Source organism: Orycteropus afer, unplaced genomic scaffold (genome assembly GCF_000298275.1).
Source record: "Orycteropus afer afer isolate SDZICR_OR568_19922 unplaced genomic scaffold, OryAfe1.0 scaffold00343, whole genome shotgun sequence".
Lineage (NCBI taxonomy): Eukaryota > Metazoa > Chordata > Mammalia > Tubulidentata > Orycteropodidae > Orycteropus > Orycteropus afer.
In genome coordinates, this window is record NW_006921930.1 from 429,079 (window position 1) to 443,477 (window position 14,399).

Consider the following 14,399-nt stretch of genomic DNA (forward strand, 5'->3'; position numbering starts at 1 on the left):
ACACACACACACACACACACACACACATATATATGTGCGTACGTATGTGTGTTTCAAAAACATGGAAGTATTATATAAACTCTACTTGGTAGTTCTGTGCTTTCCTACGTATAATTAATTTCATCGAAATATTTAAAGTACAATGCTAACAGACTCCTTTTCAATTTTCATTAATCTTTTCTAATTCCTTTCCAATTCCCCAAATTACAGGCTCCACTTTGAGATCACCTGGAAACAGAAAGCACCAACCACTCCCCTGTACTCTGATAATATCTTTCTAACAGCAGAATGATGTATGTGTGAGGATTGTTGTTGTTGTTGTTATATGCCATCGAGGTGAGGATTAGTCCTGCTAAAAGAACACATCAAAGATCTATGGGCAGAGTTGGCCAAATACAACACTTTCTAAAATTGCCAGAAATCCAAACTAAAGTAGTCACAGAGGTTTTAGTTGGTCATCAAAAGTGGAAATCCCTAATGTGTTGACCATTCCAGAAGTGTTAAATGGTAGTTTTATACAAAACCATAAATAATCATGTGCAACTGCTGAGGTTTGTTTTGCAATCCCTTGGGTTTTCTAGATTATGTTAGGTATTATTTTATATGAAAACATCTCTATTCTTTCCCCATCCCTTTCATTTAAAGTTCTGCAGCGAATATGAGTCTTTAAAACCAGTATATTCAAATGGACAACACCTCTCAGGAAGGTAACCAAAACCAAACCCACTGCTGTCCAGTAGACTCTGACTCATAACGACCACCACTGGGTTTCTGAGGCAGTAAATCTTTACAGAAATAGATTGCTCAGTCTTATTTCCATGGAGTGGCTGGTGGGTTTGAACCACCAATCTTCTGGGTAGCAGTCAGAAGCCTTTTGAACACAACACACTTTCTCTGTAACACTCTTCTTGGAGGCCCAGGAATCTGTGTATTTTCACAAGGAACTGACAGGAGAACAGAGAGAATGAGACTCCATGTAAACCACAGACAACTAAGCACAGGAGGGCCCCAAAAGGTCCCCTCACAATCGACAACTACTAATAAATCCTAATTTTTAGAGGCAACTTTATTATTATTCAAACACTCACATGTAGAAGGAACATTCAATTATGTGATCTGATTCAGCCCTGGCTTTTAGTAAACTCCCCTAGACAGAAAGGTTGTTTGCTTCAGGGGTTTTATGTCAAGGTAAAAAGAAGCAAAAAGTTCTAAGCACCCAAAGGCTGTGCTCAAAGGACAAGCAGCACCTCTTGGCTGTGTGCTTTTTCCTCTCAGGTCTGCAGCTGGCATCCAATTATCCAGTCGGGCGCCCTTTGTGTGAAGGTGAAAGAGGCCTGCTTTTGTAAGTGAACACTGGTGATAGGTTTATTCTGTCTTTTCACACCCTTCTACACAGTCACCTTAGAGAGCAAAGGCATTCTTTGCAAGGGTTTGTGGAGCTGCTTGTCTGTGCACCTAGAACACAGAAAAGGCAAACTAATTGGCCCCCCATTAAGACCACTTTCTAATCAGCAGAGCTCAACAGCCCCAAGGCAAGAGCTACACCCACGTAAAAAGCTGAATTGAGGCCAGCATACAGACAACTGAATGATAGCTCTTACCATTTTTTTTTTAATCGTCTGGAGTAGTGCCTCGATTCTAAACTTTCTTGTAATGGTAGCTCAGTAGCCTCTGCCAGCACTTAGGGAAGATGAGCATTACCATCATCATCACAGTCCTATTTTCTGAGGGTTCTGCTGTCCCTTTGCTGGAGGACGACCTTTGAAAACTCATGTCATCTGGCAGGAAAGGACTCCCTGGACTTCGGATTTCTAAGGAAACCCTGCTAGTGGCTCCTGGGCTTGCCCCAGCTCTTGTTATTGTGTGCCTTCGAGTCGGACCCGACTCATAGGGACCCCTCCTTGGGTTTCCAAGGCAGTATCACTCCGGAAGTAGATTGCCTTCCTTCTGAGGAGTGGCTGGTGGGCTTGAACCGCCAGCCTTCTGGTTAGCAGTCAAGTGCCTTAGGCACTACGCTACCAGAGCTCCCAGCTCTTACCTAATTTTAGTCCTAGAGAGGAATGAATGAAATATGGTAGGTGAGAGCTGTTCCTGGGATATTATTCAACTTGCCAAAGCAAGGCAAGGAGAGACTAAGTATAGCATCACACATTGGAATTGTCTTTCCCTCCAGCAAAAATGCTGCTCCCTCTTTTTTTTTTTTTTTTTGCCTCTGAGTATCTTGCTGCAGGCTTCTCTTCATTATCTTCTCAGGATTAATTTATTTTGCATTATTCTGTTGCTATTGTTGAGAAGACACACAGCAAAAATACACCAATTCACAGTTTCTACACGTACAAATCAGTGGCACTGATTTCATTCTTTGAATTGTGCATTCTTTGAATTGTGCGACCAGTCTCATCCTCCTTGCCCGAGTTGTTCCTCCTCCATAAACATAAACTGGCCCCTAAGGCTTCCATCTAATCTTTTCAGTTGCTAATGTCAATTTGATCCCATAAAGATAGATCTTAAAAGAGGATAGTGGTCAAGGCAGGCATTTTTTATACTAGTTTAGCTAGTACAGCCAGAATGTCATTTAGAAGCCATAACGGCCAGACTTCATCTCGTTTATGAAGGGGACCAGTCCCTGAAGGAGGATATCATGCTTTGTAAAGTAGAGGGTCAGTGAAAAAGGGGAAGACCCTCAATGAGATGGACTGAGAGTGGCTGCAACAACAGGCTCCAGCATGGACTGTGCAGATGGTGCAGGACCCAGCAGTTTTTGTTCTGCTGTGCACAGAACCGACCCCACTGCACCTAACAACAGTATTGTTTGATTTTAAGAGGATTTGGGGAGATTTTTTTGGTTTGAAATTTAAAGATTATCTCAGGGCAATAGTTTTGGGGGTTCATCAGCATCCACAGCTCCAGAAAGTCTGGATGAGGATTAAATCTTGCTTGAGGTTCAGAGATACTACAATTCAATGACTTGGCCAAAGTCACACACCTGGAGGCAGAGCTTCCAGGATAAAGTTCTTTGCTTCACCCACTAATGCTCTTCCTACATTATCAGATACCTCCTTGGTTTGTTCTCCCTGGGTAACATCCATAGATATTCGAGCTGCAGAGACAGAAAAGAGAGGGAAATTCAAAAATGCCTTACCTTTTACGAGCTTATCTTCTCTAGTTGGTGGATTTTGCCTAATAATTCTCCTTACCTACTTAAAAGTTGAGAAGACAGAAAGTATAGATACTCTTCAACTGTAGATATAGCTAATATTGTTGTTTTGTTATTGTTGTTGTTGTTATGTGCCATTGAGTCGGACCCGACTCATAGGGCCCCTCCTTGGGTTTCCGAGGCAGTATCACTGCAGAAGGAGATTGCCCCATCTTCCTTCCGAGGAGTGGCTGGTGAGTTTGAACCACCAGCCTTCTGGTTAGCAGTCAAGTGCCTTAGGCACTGTGCTACTGCAGCCAGAATGCTCCAGAATGTTATTAGATACCATCAATTTGTTCTGACTCACGGCAATCCCATGTACAACAGAACAAAACAATGCCTAGTCTTGCACTGTTTTCACAGTTATTGCTGTGTTTGAGCCCATCTCCTTGAGGGTGTTCCTTTTTTTTGCGGACCATCTATTTCACCAAGAATGATGTTCTTCTCCAGGAACTGGTCCGACCTCATAACATGTCCAAGACAAAGTCTTGGGAGAGGAAGTCTTGCCATCCTTGCTTCTATGGAACATTCTAGCTGTACTTCTTCCAAGACAGATTTGTTCGTTCTTTTGACAGTGTATGGTATATTAATTATTCTTTGCCAACACCATAATTTAAAAGCATCAATTCTTCTTCAGTCTTCCTTATTCATTGTTCAGCTTCTGCATGCATATGAGGCTATTAAAAAAGACCATGGCGTGAGTCACGTATATCTTAGTCCTCAAAGTGATATCTTTGCTTTCAAAAATTTTAAAGAAGGTATTTTGTAGCACATTTGCCCAATGCTACTTTGTTTGACTTCTTGACTGGTGCTTTCATGGGCATTGATTGCGGAGTCAAATATAACAAAATCCTTAGCAACTTCAATCTTTTCTCCTTTTATCATGATGTCGCTTATTGGTCCAGTTTTGAGTTTTGTTTTCTTTATGTTGAAATGTAATCCATAATGAAGGCTGTCATCTTTGATCTTTATCAGTAAGTGCTTCAAGTCTTCTTTACTTTCAGCAAGCAAGGTTGTATAATCTGTATATATATTAAAAAAAAAAAAAAAAACTCACTGCCATTGAGTCATTTCTGACTCATAGCAACTGCCATTGGGTTTCCAAGGCTATAAATCTTTACGGAAATAGATCACCCAGTCTTCCTTCCGTGGATCAGCTGGTGAGTTTAAACTGCTGACCTTCCAGTTAGAAGTCAAGTGCCATATCCACTATGCCACCAGAGCTCCTCCATTTGTATACAGCAGGTTGTTAATGAGTATTCCTCCAATCCTTATACCTCATTCTTCCTCACACAGTCCAGCTTCTAAGATAATGTTCCCATTTGTAATGGGAATGTCTATCTTGTGCTTGCTCTATCACTGGATTTTGGAAACAGATAACTTGTAGTCTAGTTTTCACAGGCTCTCAGATAAAGAAGTACTTTGCCCAAAGGGATTTTGAACTTGGACTTGATTTAAGACTTCTGGGATGATATGACAGGATAAATGTGTTTTACATGTGGCAAGGACATGAATTTGGGGAAGGTGGGTAAAAGCTAGACTTATGGATTGAATTGTGCCCCCCAAATTTATGTGTCTGTCAACGTAGCTAGGCCATGATTCTCAGTATTATGTAATTATCCTCCATTTTGTGACCTGATGCAATTATCCTCCATTTTGTGGTCTGATGTAATTATCCTGTTTGTAAATCCTGAACGCTATGATGTTAATGAGCCAGGATTAGAAGTAGTTATTTTAATGATGCAAGATACAATCTATAGGATAGGTCATTTTCTTGAGTCAATGTCTTTTGATGTATCAAAGAGATTAAACAAGGGAGCAAGATAGAGGGAACTACAACTACCAAGAAATAAGAGCTGAAAGCAAAGCACATCCTCTGGACCTGGGATCCCTTGTGCTGAGAATCTCATAGACCCAGGGAAGACTGATGTCAAGACACATGGAGATCTCTAAGGAATACTGGGCCCACAGATGATGAAAGGAGCAACGACCTTCCCTCAGAGCAGAAAGAGAGAGAAAACTTTACCTTAGAACTAGAGACACTGTTCCACTGCTATTCATAAGGTTTTCACTGGCCAATTATTTTGAAGTAGATCATCAGTTCCTTCTTGCTTCTTGCTAGTCTGTCTTAGTTGCAAAGCACCCCTGAAATCTGCCAACTACAGGTGACCCAGCTGGTATTTGAAATACCAGTGGCATTAGTTTCCAGAATCACAGCAACACATACGCCACCATAGTAGGACAAATTGACAAATAAGTGGTGGATACCTAAAATACCAAAAACAAACCAAACTCACTGCCACTGAGTCAATTCTGACTCATAGTGACTCCCTTTGGGTTTCTGAGGCAGTAAATCTTTATGGAAGTAGATTGCCCAGTCTTTCTTCTGCAAACTGTCCTGTGGGTTTGAACCCTCAACCTTCTGGTTAGCAGTCAAATGCCTTAGGCACATGCCACCAGAGCTCCTTACACTTAAAACAGGAAAGCATAAATACCATTCTTGTTATAGACAAATATCAAGAAGTAGATGGAATGGCTGAAATAGAAGAATCTCTAAATTTAAATCTCCTTCAGGTCTCCTTATCGGTGAGTTCATAATCATGAAATGATGGTTACAAGTGGCAATCACATGGAAGCAACGGTACATAAATCTCAAAAACAAAGGAAGCTTAATGTTACCTAGCTCAGACCTCGCGTTTTACTGTTGTTGTTGTTGTGTGCCGTGGAGTCAAACCCGACTCATAGCAACCCCTCCTTGGGTTTCCGAGGCAGTATCACTATGGAAGTAGGATTGCCCAACCTTCCTTCCGAGGAGTGGCTGGTGGGTTTGAACCACCAGCCCTCTGGTTAGCAGGCAAGTGTCTTAGCCGCTATGCTACCAGAGCTCGCGTTTTACTAGTATCACAGAAATAGAGAATTTGAGACCCAGAAGCACCTAGAAATCATCTACTGCTACTTTCTCATTTTACACTTGCAGAAACTGAGGTTCAGAGAAGTTCAAATATCTTCATAAGTCATACAAGTTAGTATCTCGGGGAGTAAAAGAACTCTGACCCCTAAAACCCATGCCAATGTGGCAGCCTAGAAATAGAGTAAAATGTACCCAAAGGACAAAGACAGAGAGAAATAAAGAACAATCTTCACTTAGATGACACACATTGCAATCTTAAAAAAAGAACCCGTGAGGCCTAATTATTAGGAAATCACCGCTCCACATCCTTTTTTTCTGGACAGAAACAGGTAGAAATGGGACAATGACAATGCTCTCAGACTCCATGGCCCAGTAAATAATTCCTAGTATTGCCTATAATTAAATGTAAAGGTAAAACATCCTGCTGCACCTATAAATCAGCCAGGTTACAGCCAATGGTTCATATGAGACAAAGTCTGTACAAAACAACCCTGAAAATGCCATATATTATAAAAGCATCCTGGGGTTCCTTCAATTTGTTTTATAAATTGTTCTAACTACACAGGTGACTAAGACCAAAAAGAAATGTCCTGCAGCTACTCTTGGCACATGTACTAGAAAAGAAAGACAGAGGGTCACTCCTTAGAGATTTATATCCAAATGCCTACCCTAATTTATAAAAAGGCATCATTTAGGTAACAGAGAAAAAAAAAAAAAACCTCCCAAACTTGCATAATGAAAACAACAACAACAAAAAAAAGTCACTGTATGTTGCCTAGTAAAGACAACAAAGAAATCCTGCAGAAATGAATACAGGGCCTCACTGGGAAGAGCAAGATCAAAGAACACTAGGGATAGGAAGGGAAAGGAAGCTGGCCGAATCTCTTTATCTTAAAAATAAAAAAAAGAAAAATATCTCAGAATCATATAGGGGGAATTTATAAAGCAAAAGAGTGGAAATATGGAACTGAATTACAGATAGTAACAATGCATCTATTTTCAATTTCAGGTCCCTAGTTGTCTCATTCATTTTTACTTTAGGAAAAAAAAAAAAAAAACCTTAAAGAATGTAACTAACATCTCTGGGTTCACTATCACCTTCATTTTCACACATTCCCAGTTTGGAGCGTGTTAATTACAGTCAATAAACAGGTATCAGCCAATAATGGGAAGCACTGAATCAATGGGCAGATTCAGATTTAAGAAAGCTTGGTCTCCGTTGTTAAGCAATAGCCAGTTTATGTTGGCTTGTAAAAGTTAGCTGTCGGGCAATTCTCTTCTCAGGAGCAATAAATTCAGACTGTAAATACAATAAAGTTCTATGCTGGGATAAAGACATCTATGAAATCTCATTTAATCCTCACAGCCACCATGCTAGAAAAATCCTTATAACTACCTTTTTTACTCACCATACAGAGTACAAGGAGCTCTGGTGACATAATGAGTAAGGCATTTGGATGCTAACCAGAAGGTCAGGGGTTCAAACCGACCAGCTACTCTTGGGGCAGAAGATGAGGCAATCTACTTCTATAAAGATTTACATCCTTGGAAAGTCAATCAGGGTCACTATAACTTGGAATAGACTCAGTGGCAGTGAGTTTGGTTTTTTGATTCATACAGATTACAAAACGGAAATCCCAAGCAGTTTAACCATGTGTCTAAAGTCATTTATCTCACAGGTCGTAGAACAGGAAAAAGAATCTAGATCTTCAGACTCGAGGCTTCAAGGCTGTTGTATGTCATCAAGTTGATTTTCAAGGATACAGCTTACAATCTTTCCAACAGATCTTATATGCTTCCCAGGGATATAAAAGGAAGGGCACATACAGTGGGGTTTCAGGACCATGTAAACAATCTCCAATGCTCAGACCAGCTACTTGGGCAGGGATTTTTTTTTTTTTTTTTTTATGTTATTTATGATGATGGAAAGATTTCAATCACCCATCATTTAGGAATAAATGTGAGTCATAATTTGCTCTCTTCAAATCGACAGTAAGACATAAATAAAAATTTAGTCATTTAAATTGATTTTGCTCAGGCCTTCAGATTTCCAGATGATTGTTTTCCTTGTTTTATGTTAAATGGATCAATTTAACACTTGGGTTTTAAAGTCTTGGCATAATCCATCAATTAAAAGCTACGTGAATTAAAATTATTCAAGCCCACTGATTTTAAGGACATGATTTTTTTAATGCTCTTTTCATAAATATGTTCATTTTTCTCTATAAAGTAAGCTTGCATCCTCACTCACATGACTAACTCCATACAGACAAAAAAGACAAATTTTGTTTGGAATAAGGAAAACTAACAATATTCTATTTGTTTCTACTCTGAGATAATATGTGCCTAAAATGGCCTTGTCTGTGCTGTTTAAAAGATGAATCTTTCCACTTTTCTGTATTTCTGAAGTAGAGAGCAGTCATGAAAACTCTTGCAAACCATCTCAAAACTAAAATGTAAGTACAATATCAAGAAGCATGGTGCCAGGCTCATTCACCTGATTGCACACTTACCCAAGTCTTAATTGGTGCTACAAAATATGCTGTCCCAATTGTTACTTAACATGCCAGTATATCAGAGTACTATGTTTTAAAAATAGTTATAGATTGAAATAGATGGTCTTTCTAAGCCAGAATCACAGTTCCTTCAGAATCGGTAAAACAGCCCAGTATTGATAAAATATAATCCTAATTCTGAAAAATGTAAAACGTATTCATATCTCTAGACTCGTGATTAAATTTCATTGTTTCAATTGCTCCTCAAGACAACTGACCTTGTAATTATTTTACAAACACTGAAGTTCATCACACATGGTAAATAAATGAAAGGCTCATTTATTATTAACCCCTAAGTGGTTGTGGATGGACTTTTTACACTTATTTACCTTGACTGAAAGGCCAGAATGCTTGGTGTTCCCAAGACTGCTGGAGACTGTGTGGTAATGAGAGAGTACTGAACCAGCTGCCTTTGAGTATGAGTCCAGAATTGATGCTATCTTTATAAATGTCTACTCAAACATCTTGACTATTAGTAAGTGTTCCTCCCTGGTGAGAAAAACGTTAGACTCGGAAGAACTAAAACCCAAAAAAATACGCTAGAGGCAGATCCCACTCACAAAGACCCCTCCTTGAATTTTCAAGGCGCTATCACTGCGGAAGTAGAGTGCCCAATCTTCCTTCTGAGGAGTGGCTGGTGGGGTTGAACTGCTAGCCTTCTGGTTAGCAGTCAAATGCCTTAGGCACTGTGCCACCAGAGCTCCCTCAGAAGAAAAAGTGATCCTGTTTCTAAATGTCTGATTTCCTTATGCTACTCTATATTACTGCAGTGTTATACAGAAAATTTCTATGTAACTTTTGGATTAAATTGACAATATGAAAGATGATTGAATCCCCCTCTCCTATTTCTCCTGGATTATTTTCTTGATTTTGTGACATTTCCCGTGTCCTCTTTTTCAGCACAGGAATGTAGAACTGCTAGGAGTATCCCTAAAGGAAACCTTGAGGGTCATTAGATCCCAGGCAATGAATGACTTCATTCAACAGGGCCACTGCCCTCCTTCATCTGCACGCCCTTTAACATCACCAAGTTCCCTCAAAGGGCCTGCACTTTAACTTGGTCTGAGCAGGTCACATTTCTAAAATACTTAGCTGTCTCAAATGTTCCTGGCCGGCAGCACTGAGTCACTACCGCCACAGAGTTTCAGGCTAGATTGACCTCTTTCTAGTTTTCAATGGAATCATTCCATGTAATCCGATTTACACAGCCATTTAATCAAAGCGAGAAAGGAGATTACAGAGCTCACGTTTGTTTTGCAAAGCAAGAGTGCAAGGATCATCAATCCTACTGACTCTGGAAGTGACTTGATAGTGCATCACTCCCCTTTAGAGTGTTGAACATTAACCTGATCTGTCAACAGTGTTGTTTAAATAGGAAGGTTTGGGCTCTCTTCCTGAATTAGAAGGTAGTTGCTCCTCCATCCACATAACTACCATTCAATTGAACAAGTGCTACCTTAAACCGAAACCATACTCAACTGCCTTCGAGTCAGATCTGACCTCCTTGGGTTTCTGAGGCAGTATCACTACGGAAGTAGATTGCCCAATCTTCCTTCCAAGGAATGGCCAGTGGGTTTGAACTGCCAGCCTTCTGGTTCAGTCAAATGCCTTAGGCACTAGGCCACCAGAGCTCCTACCATAACCATACTACTACTATAATGGGTTCCCTGCCCTGATTTATTATTCAAAGCAGAATGCTTGTACAAATAAAGTTATTACATGAAAACTTTTTTTGTTGCAAGAATCTCTTAACATTTGCATTTCAACAGTACACTGTAGTGATGCCTATGTTTAGTGTTAAGTCCTTCCCTTAAAAACTAACGTGCTTGGAAAATGGGGTTAAGCGCTGTGCTTTTCTTCCTCTCAGGCTGCTGCCTTCTACACAAACCTCCTTTCCGCCAACACTGGTGGAAGAGGCTCACTGCCTCCTACTTCTTCTGAATGTCTACATTCCCCAGACCCAGCCATCTATTTAAAACACTATGCTAAGTGGGTTCTGTAATAAAGCACTTTCAGTACATAGATGCCTTCATTCCAAACTGACGATTTAGACAACTCCCCAGTTTCCTTTCTCTCTCCCCATTTCCAGCTCTTCGATACATTTCAGGAATTGCAATCTATGATAGAGCCCCTTGGGGTGAAAGGGCAGCTTTACACAACCCAAGACAGATGCATGAACATATCCTAAGGGTGAAGTGAAATGAGGAAAGAACGCCCGGTAATGAAAAGAGCTGTCGATGGGGTGCCTCGGTAGGCCCTACTAAATGAGGAGCCAGATATTTGCATCAAGGAAAAAAAATCTAGCTGTACCCCTAGGCTGTGCTTTATCCACAGTGTTTTATGCGCAATGAACAATTTAGCAGCACTAGAAATACCGCCATAATTCTCATTAGAGGTCCCATTAAAAAAAAAAAAAAAAAAAAAAAACTTTTTCTATTTTGTCAGGAAGGAAGACGGATGCAAACTGAAGGTTTCACTCCTAGAGATCTCTATGGAGCTCACCCAAGCCATAAACCAGGCAAACGCGGAGGGGAGTAAAGTTTCCCAGGCGGGCGGGACAGGTCTGCACGCGGAGCGCTGCCGCGGAAGAGCTTGGGATCCGCGACATTTCGGTGGCTGCTCTGGCGACTGCACCCGCGTGCGCGCCGCGCCGCGCGCCCACCTGGGGACTGCACAAATCTGAATGCGAGATAGGATGAGCATGGGGTGTGGGTATCTGTTTCATAATCTCCCGGAATCCGCGGGGAAAAAAAAATGTCTTCCATGCAAAGACATGCCTTCCCTTGATAACTTGAACTCCCCGACAAGACTCTATCCTTTCATTTTACAGGAACGACGGTTCCCAACTGACAGCTCCAAACTTAACGGCTGCGGCTGCAAACTTGACACCAACTCCCCCTCATCACTCCCACTCTTCCTCTCCCTGGCTCACCCCCGCAGAGCGTGGAGAACTCACACGCCACGCCCGCCTCCCCCGCACCCCTTTGGCTAGTCAGGTGAACACAGCCTCGCACGCCTCGCATGCCGGTCTCGAGTTGCGCCGACCTCCCCAGGGCTCCGGGCGAGATTTTCTTGGCGAGCCGGAGAGCTCACGGTCGCACCCCACTCACTTGTGTCTTCTTCATAAGGAAAGGCAGCGCGGCGATCCAGCCCAGGCAGCAGTGTGGCGACTCCGTTTAGCTGTTCTGGAGCTCCAGCATATTGCACCGGCAGCGGCGGCAGATAGTCCACGCATTGGGTAGCCCGAGCGCAGTGCCTTCTCTACCTCAGTGCCTCCCGCAGCGCTCCCAGTCCCAGCGCGAGGCGGCAAGTGAAGCCCGGCCAGTGCGCCGCCAGCGCTTTTATACAAATCCCTCCCGCTTGCTCCGGACACGCCTCCTTCCCTTCCGGAGCCCTAGGGAGGCAATACTGGAGCGGGGACGCGGGGGGAGACCGGGGAGCACGGCAAGAGCACAGTGAATGCGCAAGAAGTTGGACAGATTAAGCGAAGCGCTTCCCCTCGGCAAGGGCCCCAGGGAGCGCAACGGCTAGAAGGCATGAGGGCGCCAGGGCGCCCAAGGCGAAGCTTAGCAACCTGCAGCCGCTGCTTTCACTGCGCGCCGAGCGCGGTTAGTCCCAGCTCGGCCTCCCGGCTCCGCCGGGGTTGTCCTGGCACCGCCCGAAACTGGCGAAATAGCTCGTGCGCCGGTAAGAGCCGGGAGTTCCCGCTTTTATGCAGACACAGTGCGGGAGAGGGACTCACTTGGGGCAAAGAATTCACCAGCCCCGCCTGAGGGAGTGGGGGGTAGTTTAATTAGAATCTATAGTTAGGTCATTGTCTAACCCTTTGTATTTATTTATTTATTTATTTATTTATTTATTTTAAACAATCACATCAGTGAATGTATATTTAGCAATTAAAATGAATTGTTTACTCAAAGTTCAGTATTGCTAAATCCACTGCCATCCAGTCGGTTCCGACTCACAGCGACCCTATAGCACAGAGTAGCACTGTCCTACAGGGATTCCAAGACTGTAAATCTTTAAGAAAGACTGCCTCATCTTTCTCCCACAGAGCCCTGGTGGGTTCCAACCGCTGACGCTTTGATTAGCAGCCGGATGCCTTAACCACTATGCCAGGAGAGCTTCTTAAGTATTGTTAAGGGCGATACTACTTTCAGAAGAGTTCTCTGCAGTGTCTTTACAAATTAAGAATGAAAGAGAGGCAATAGATTATTAAACGTGCAGATCACCAACAGAGCAAGGTATTTCAAAAACAATACTTTCTTTAGAGAAGTTTTTAAAATCAGAAAGAAAGCGACAATAATAATAATACCTAATACCAGTATGTGGTGTCTTTAATTATGTGCCAAGCTCCATGCTAAGAACTTGATGTGGATTATCTCATAAATTTGTTCCACGAATGGATACAATCAATAATTTTAATTCCCATTTTACAGATGTTTAAGACCTATTGCCATCAAATTGGTTCTGACTCATAGAGACCCTGTAGGGCAGAGTAGGACTGTCTTACTTCTAAAGCTGTAATCTTTAGGGAAATTAACTCCAGTGCCTAAATCATTTGACTGTTAACCAGACGGTTGGCAGTTCTAAACCCACCAGCCTCTACATGGAAGAAAGATGGAGCAATCTACTTCTGAAAAGATTTACAGCCTTGGAAACCCAATGGGGGTCACTATGAGTCGAAATCCACTTGATGGCAATGAGTTTGGTTTTGGGTTTGAAACTTTACAGGGGTAGATTGCCACATCCTTCTCCAGCAGAGATGCTGCTGGGGTTCAAACCACCGACTTGCTTAGCAGCCTTGTGCTTAACCATTGTGCAACCAGGACTCCTTCTAGATGCTTAGGTCAGTTTTCAGAGATAACCTAGTTACATGGCTGTTTTGGTTATCTAGTGCCATTTTAACAGAAATACCACAAATACATGGCTTCAATAAACAGAGATTTATTCTCTTACAGTTTAAGAGGCTAGAAGTCCAAGTTCAAAGTGCCAGCACTAGGGGCTAGGTGAAAGTCCCTCCACGTTGGGCTTCAGCTCTGCCTCTTGCTCCCAGTCCACTCAAGCAGAAGGCTGCTGAGTCTGACAAACTCAAAGTCAGTAAGTAAAATGGCAAAGTCCCAAGATTATCAGGCAACACGGCAGGCCACTGAGATGAAGACTTGGCCAAATGCAGGGTCCGAGGGTGCCAAAAAGCTCTGAGACCTTTCTCAAAGCTGTGTTCTTGTATACTGGCACCATACCACATCCCTAAGGCAACTACTCAGCTGCTGCAGTAGATTCCAACATGAAGTTGATTGCCAGTTTCATCATGGGCTGCTACCCTCTCAAACCAGGCCCAGACAAGTTGACATACAACTTAACTACCACATCATCTACAACTTTAATTCCCTTTTGTCATGTAACTGTCACGTAATGTAATACGATCACACCTTCCAGAGATTAGGACATGCCTGTCTTTTGTAGGGAACTCAGGTGTCGTAGTGGCTTGACCCCTGTTCATTCTATAATGTATATGGATATTGTTGTAGCATAAATACACAGGTAGGAATATCATTGGCCAAATCTATCTATGGTCATGGGTATATTCCTGTTTGCTTACCCACACCTGATCTCATCTATCTATGCATCTACCCGTAGACTAGTGTTTGTTGTTACTGGTAATGCAGAATTATGTATATAATAATATTTGCCTCTGTTGTCTATATCTTTTGTGCATTTTTCTGTGTTCTCCTTT

General features: G+C 42.2%; 1 protein-coding gene across 1 annotated transcript in view; it reads right to left on the reverse strand.

The window, feature by feature from the left end:
- Positions 1–11,685, reverse strand: part of KITLG (KIT ligand) — a 95,606-nt gene extending 83,921 nt beyond the window's left edge. The window contains exons 1-3 of the mRNA XM_042782493.1: positions 11,619–11,685; positions 11,165–11,341; positions 3,045–3,100 (exon numbers count right to left, since the gene is read on the reverse strand). Of these exons, the coding sequence (XP_042638427.1) occupies positions 3,045–3,100; positions 11,165–11,341; positions 11,619–11,685 (300 nt within the window). The remainder of the gene's footprint in view (positions 1–3,044; positions 3,101–11,164; positions 11,342–11,618) is intronic.
- Positions 11,686–14,399: the final 2,714 nt, after the last annotated feature.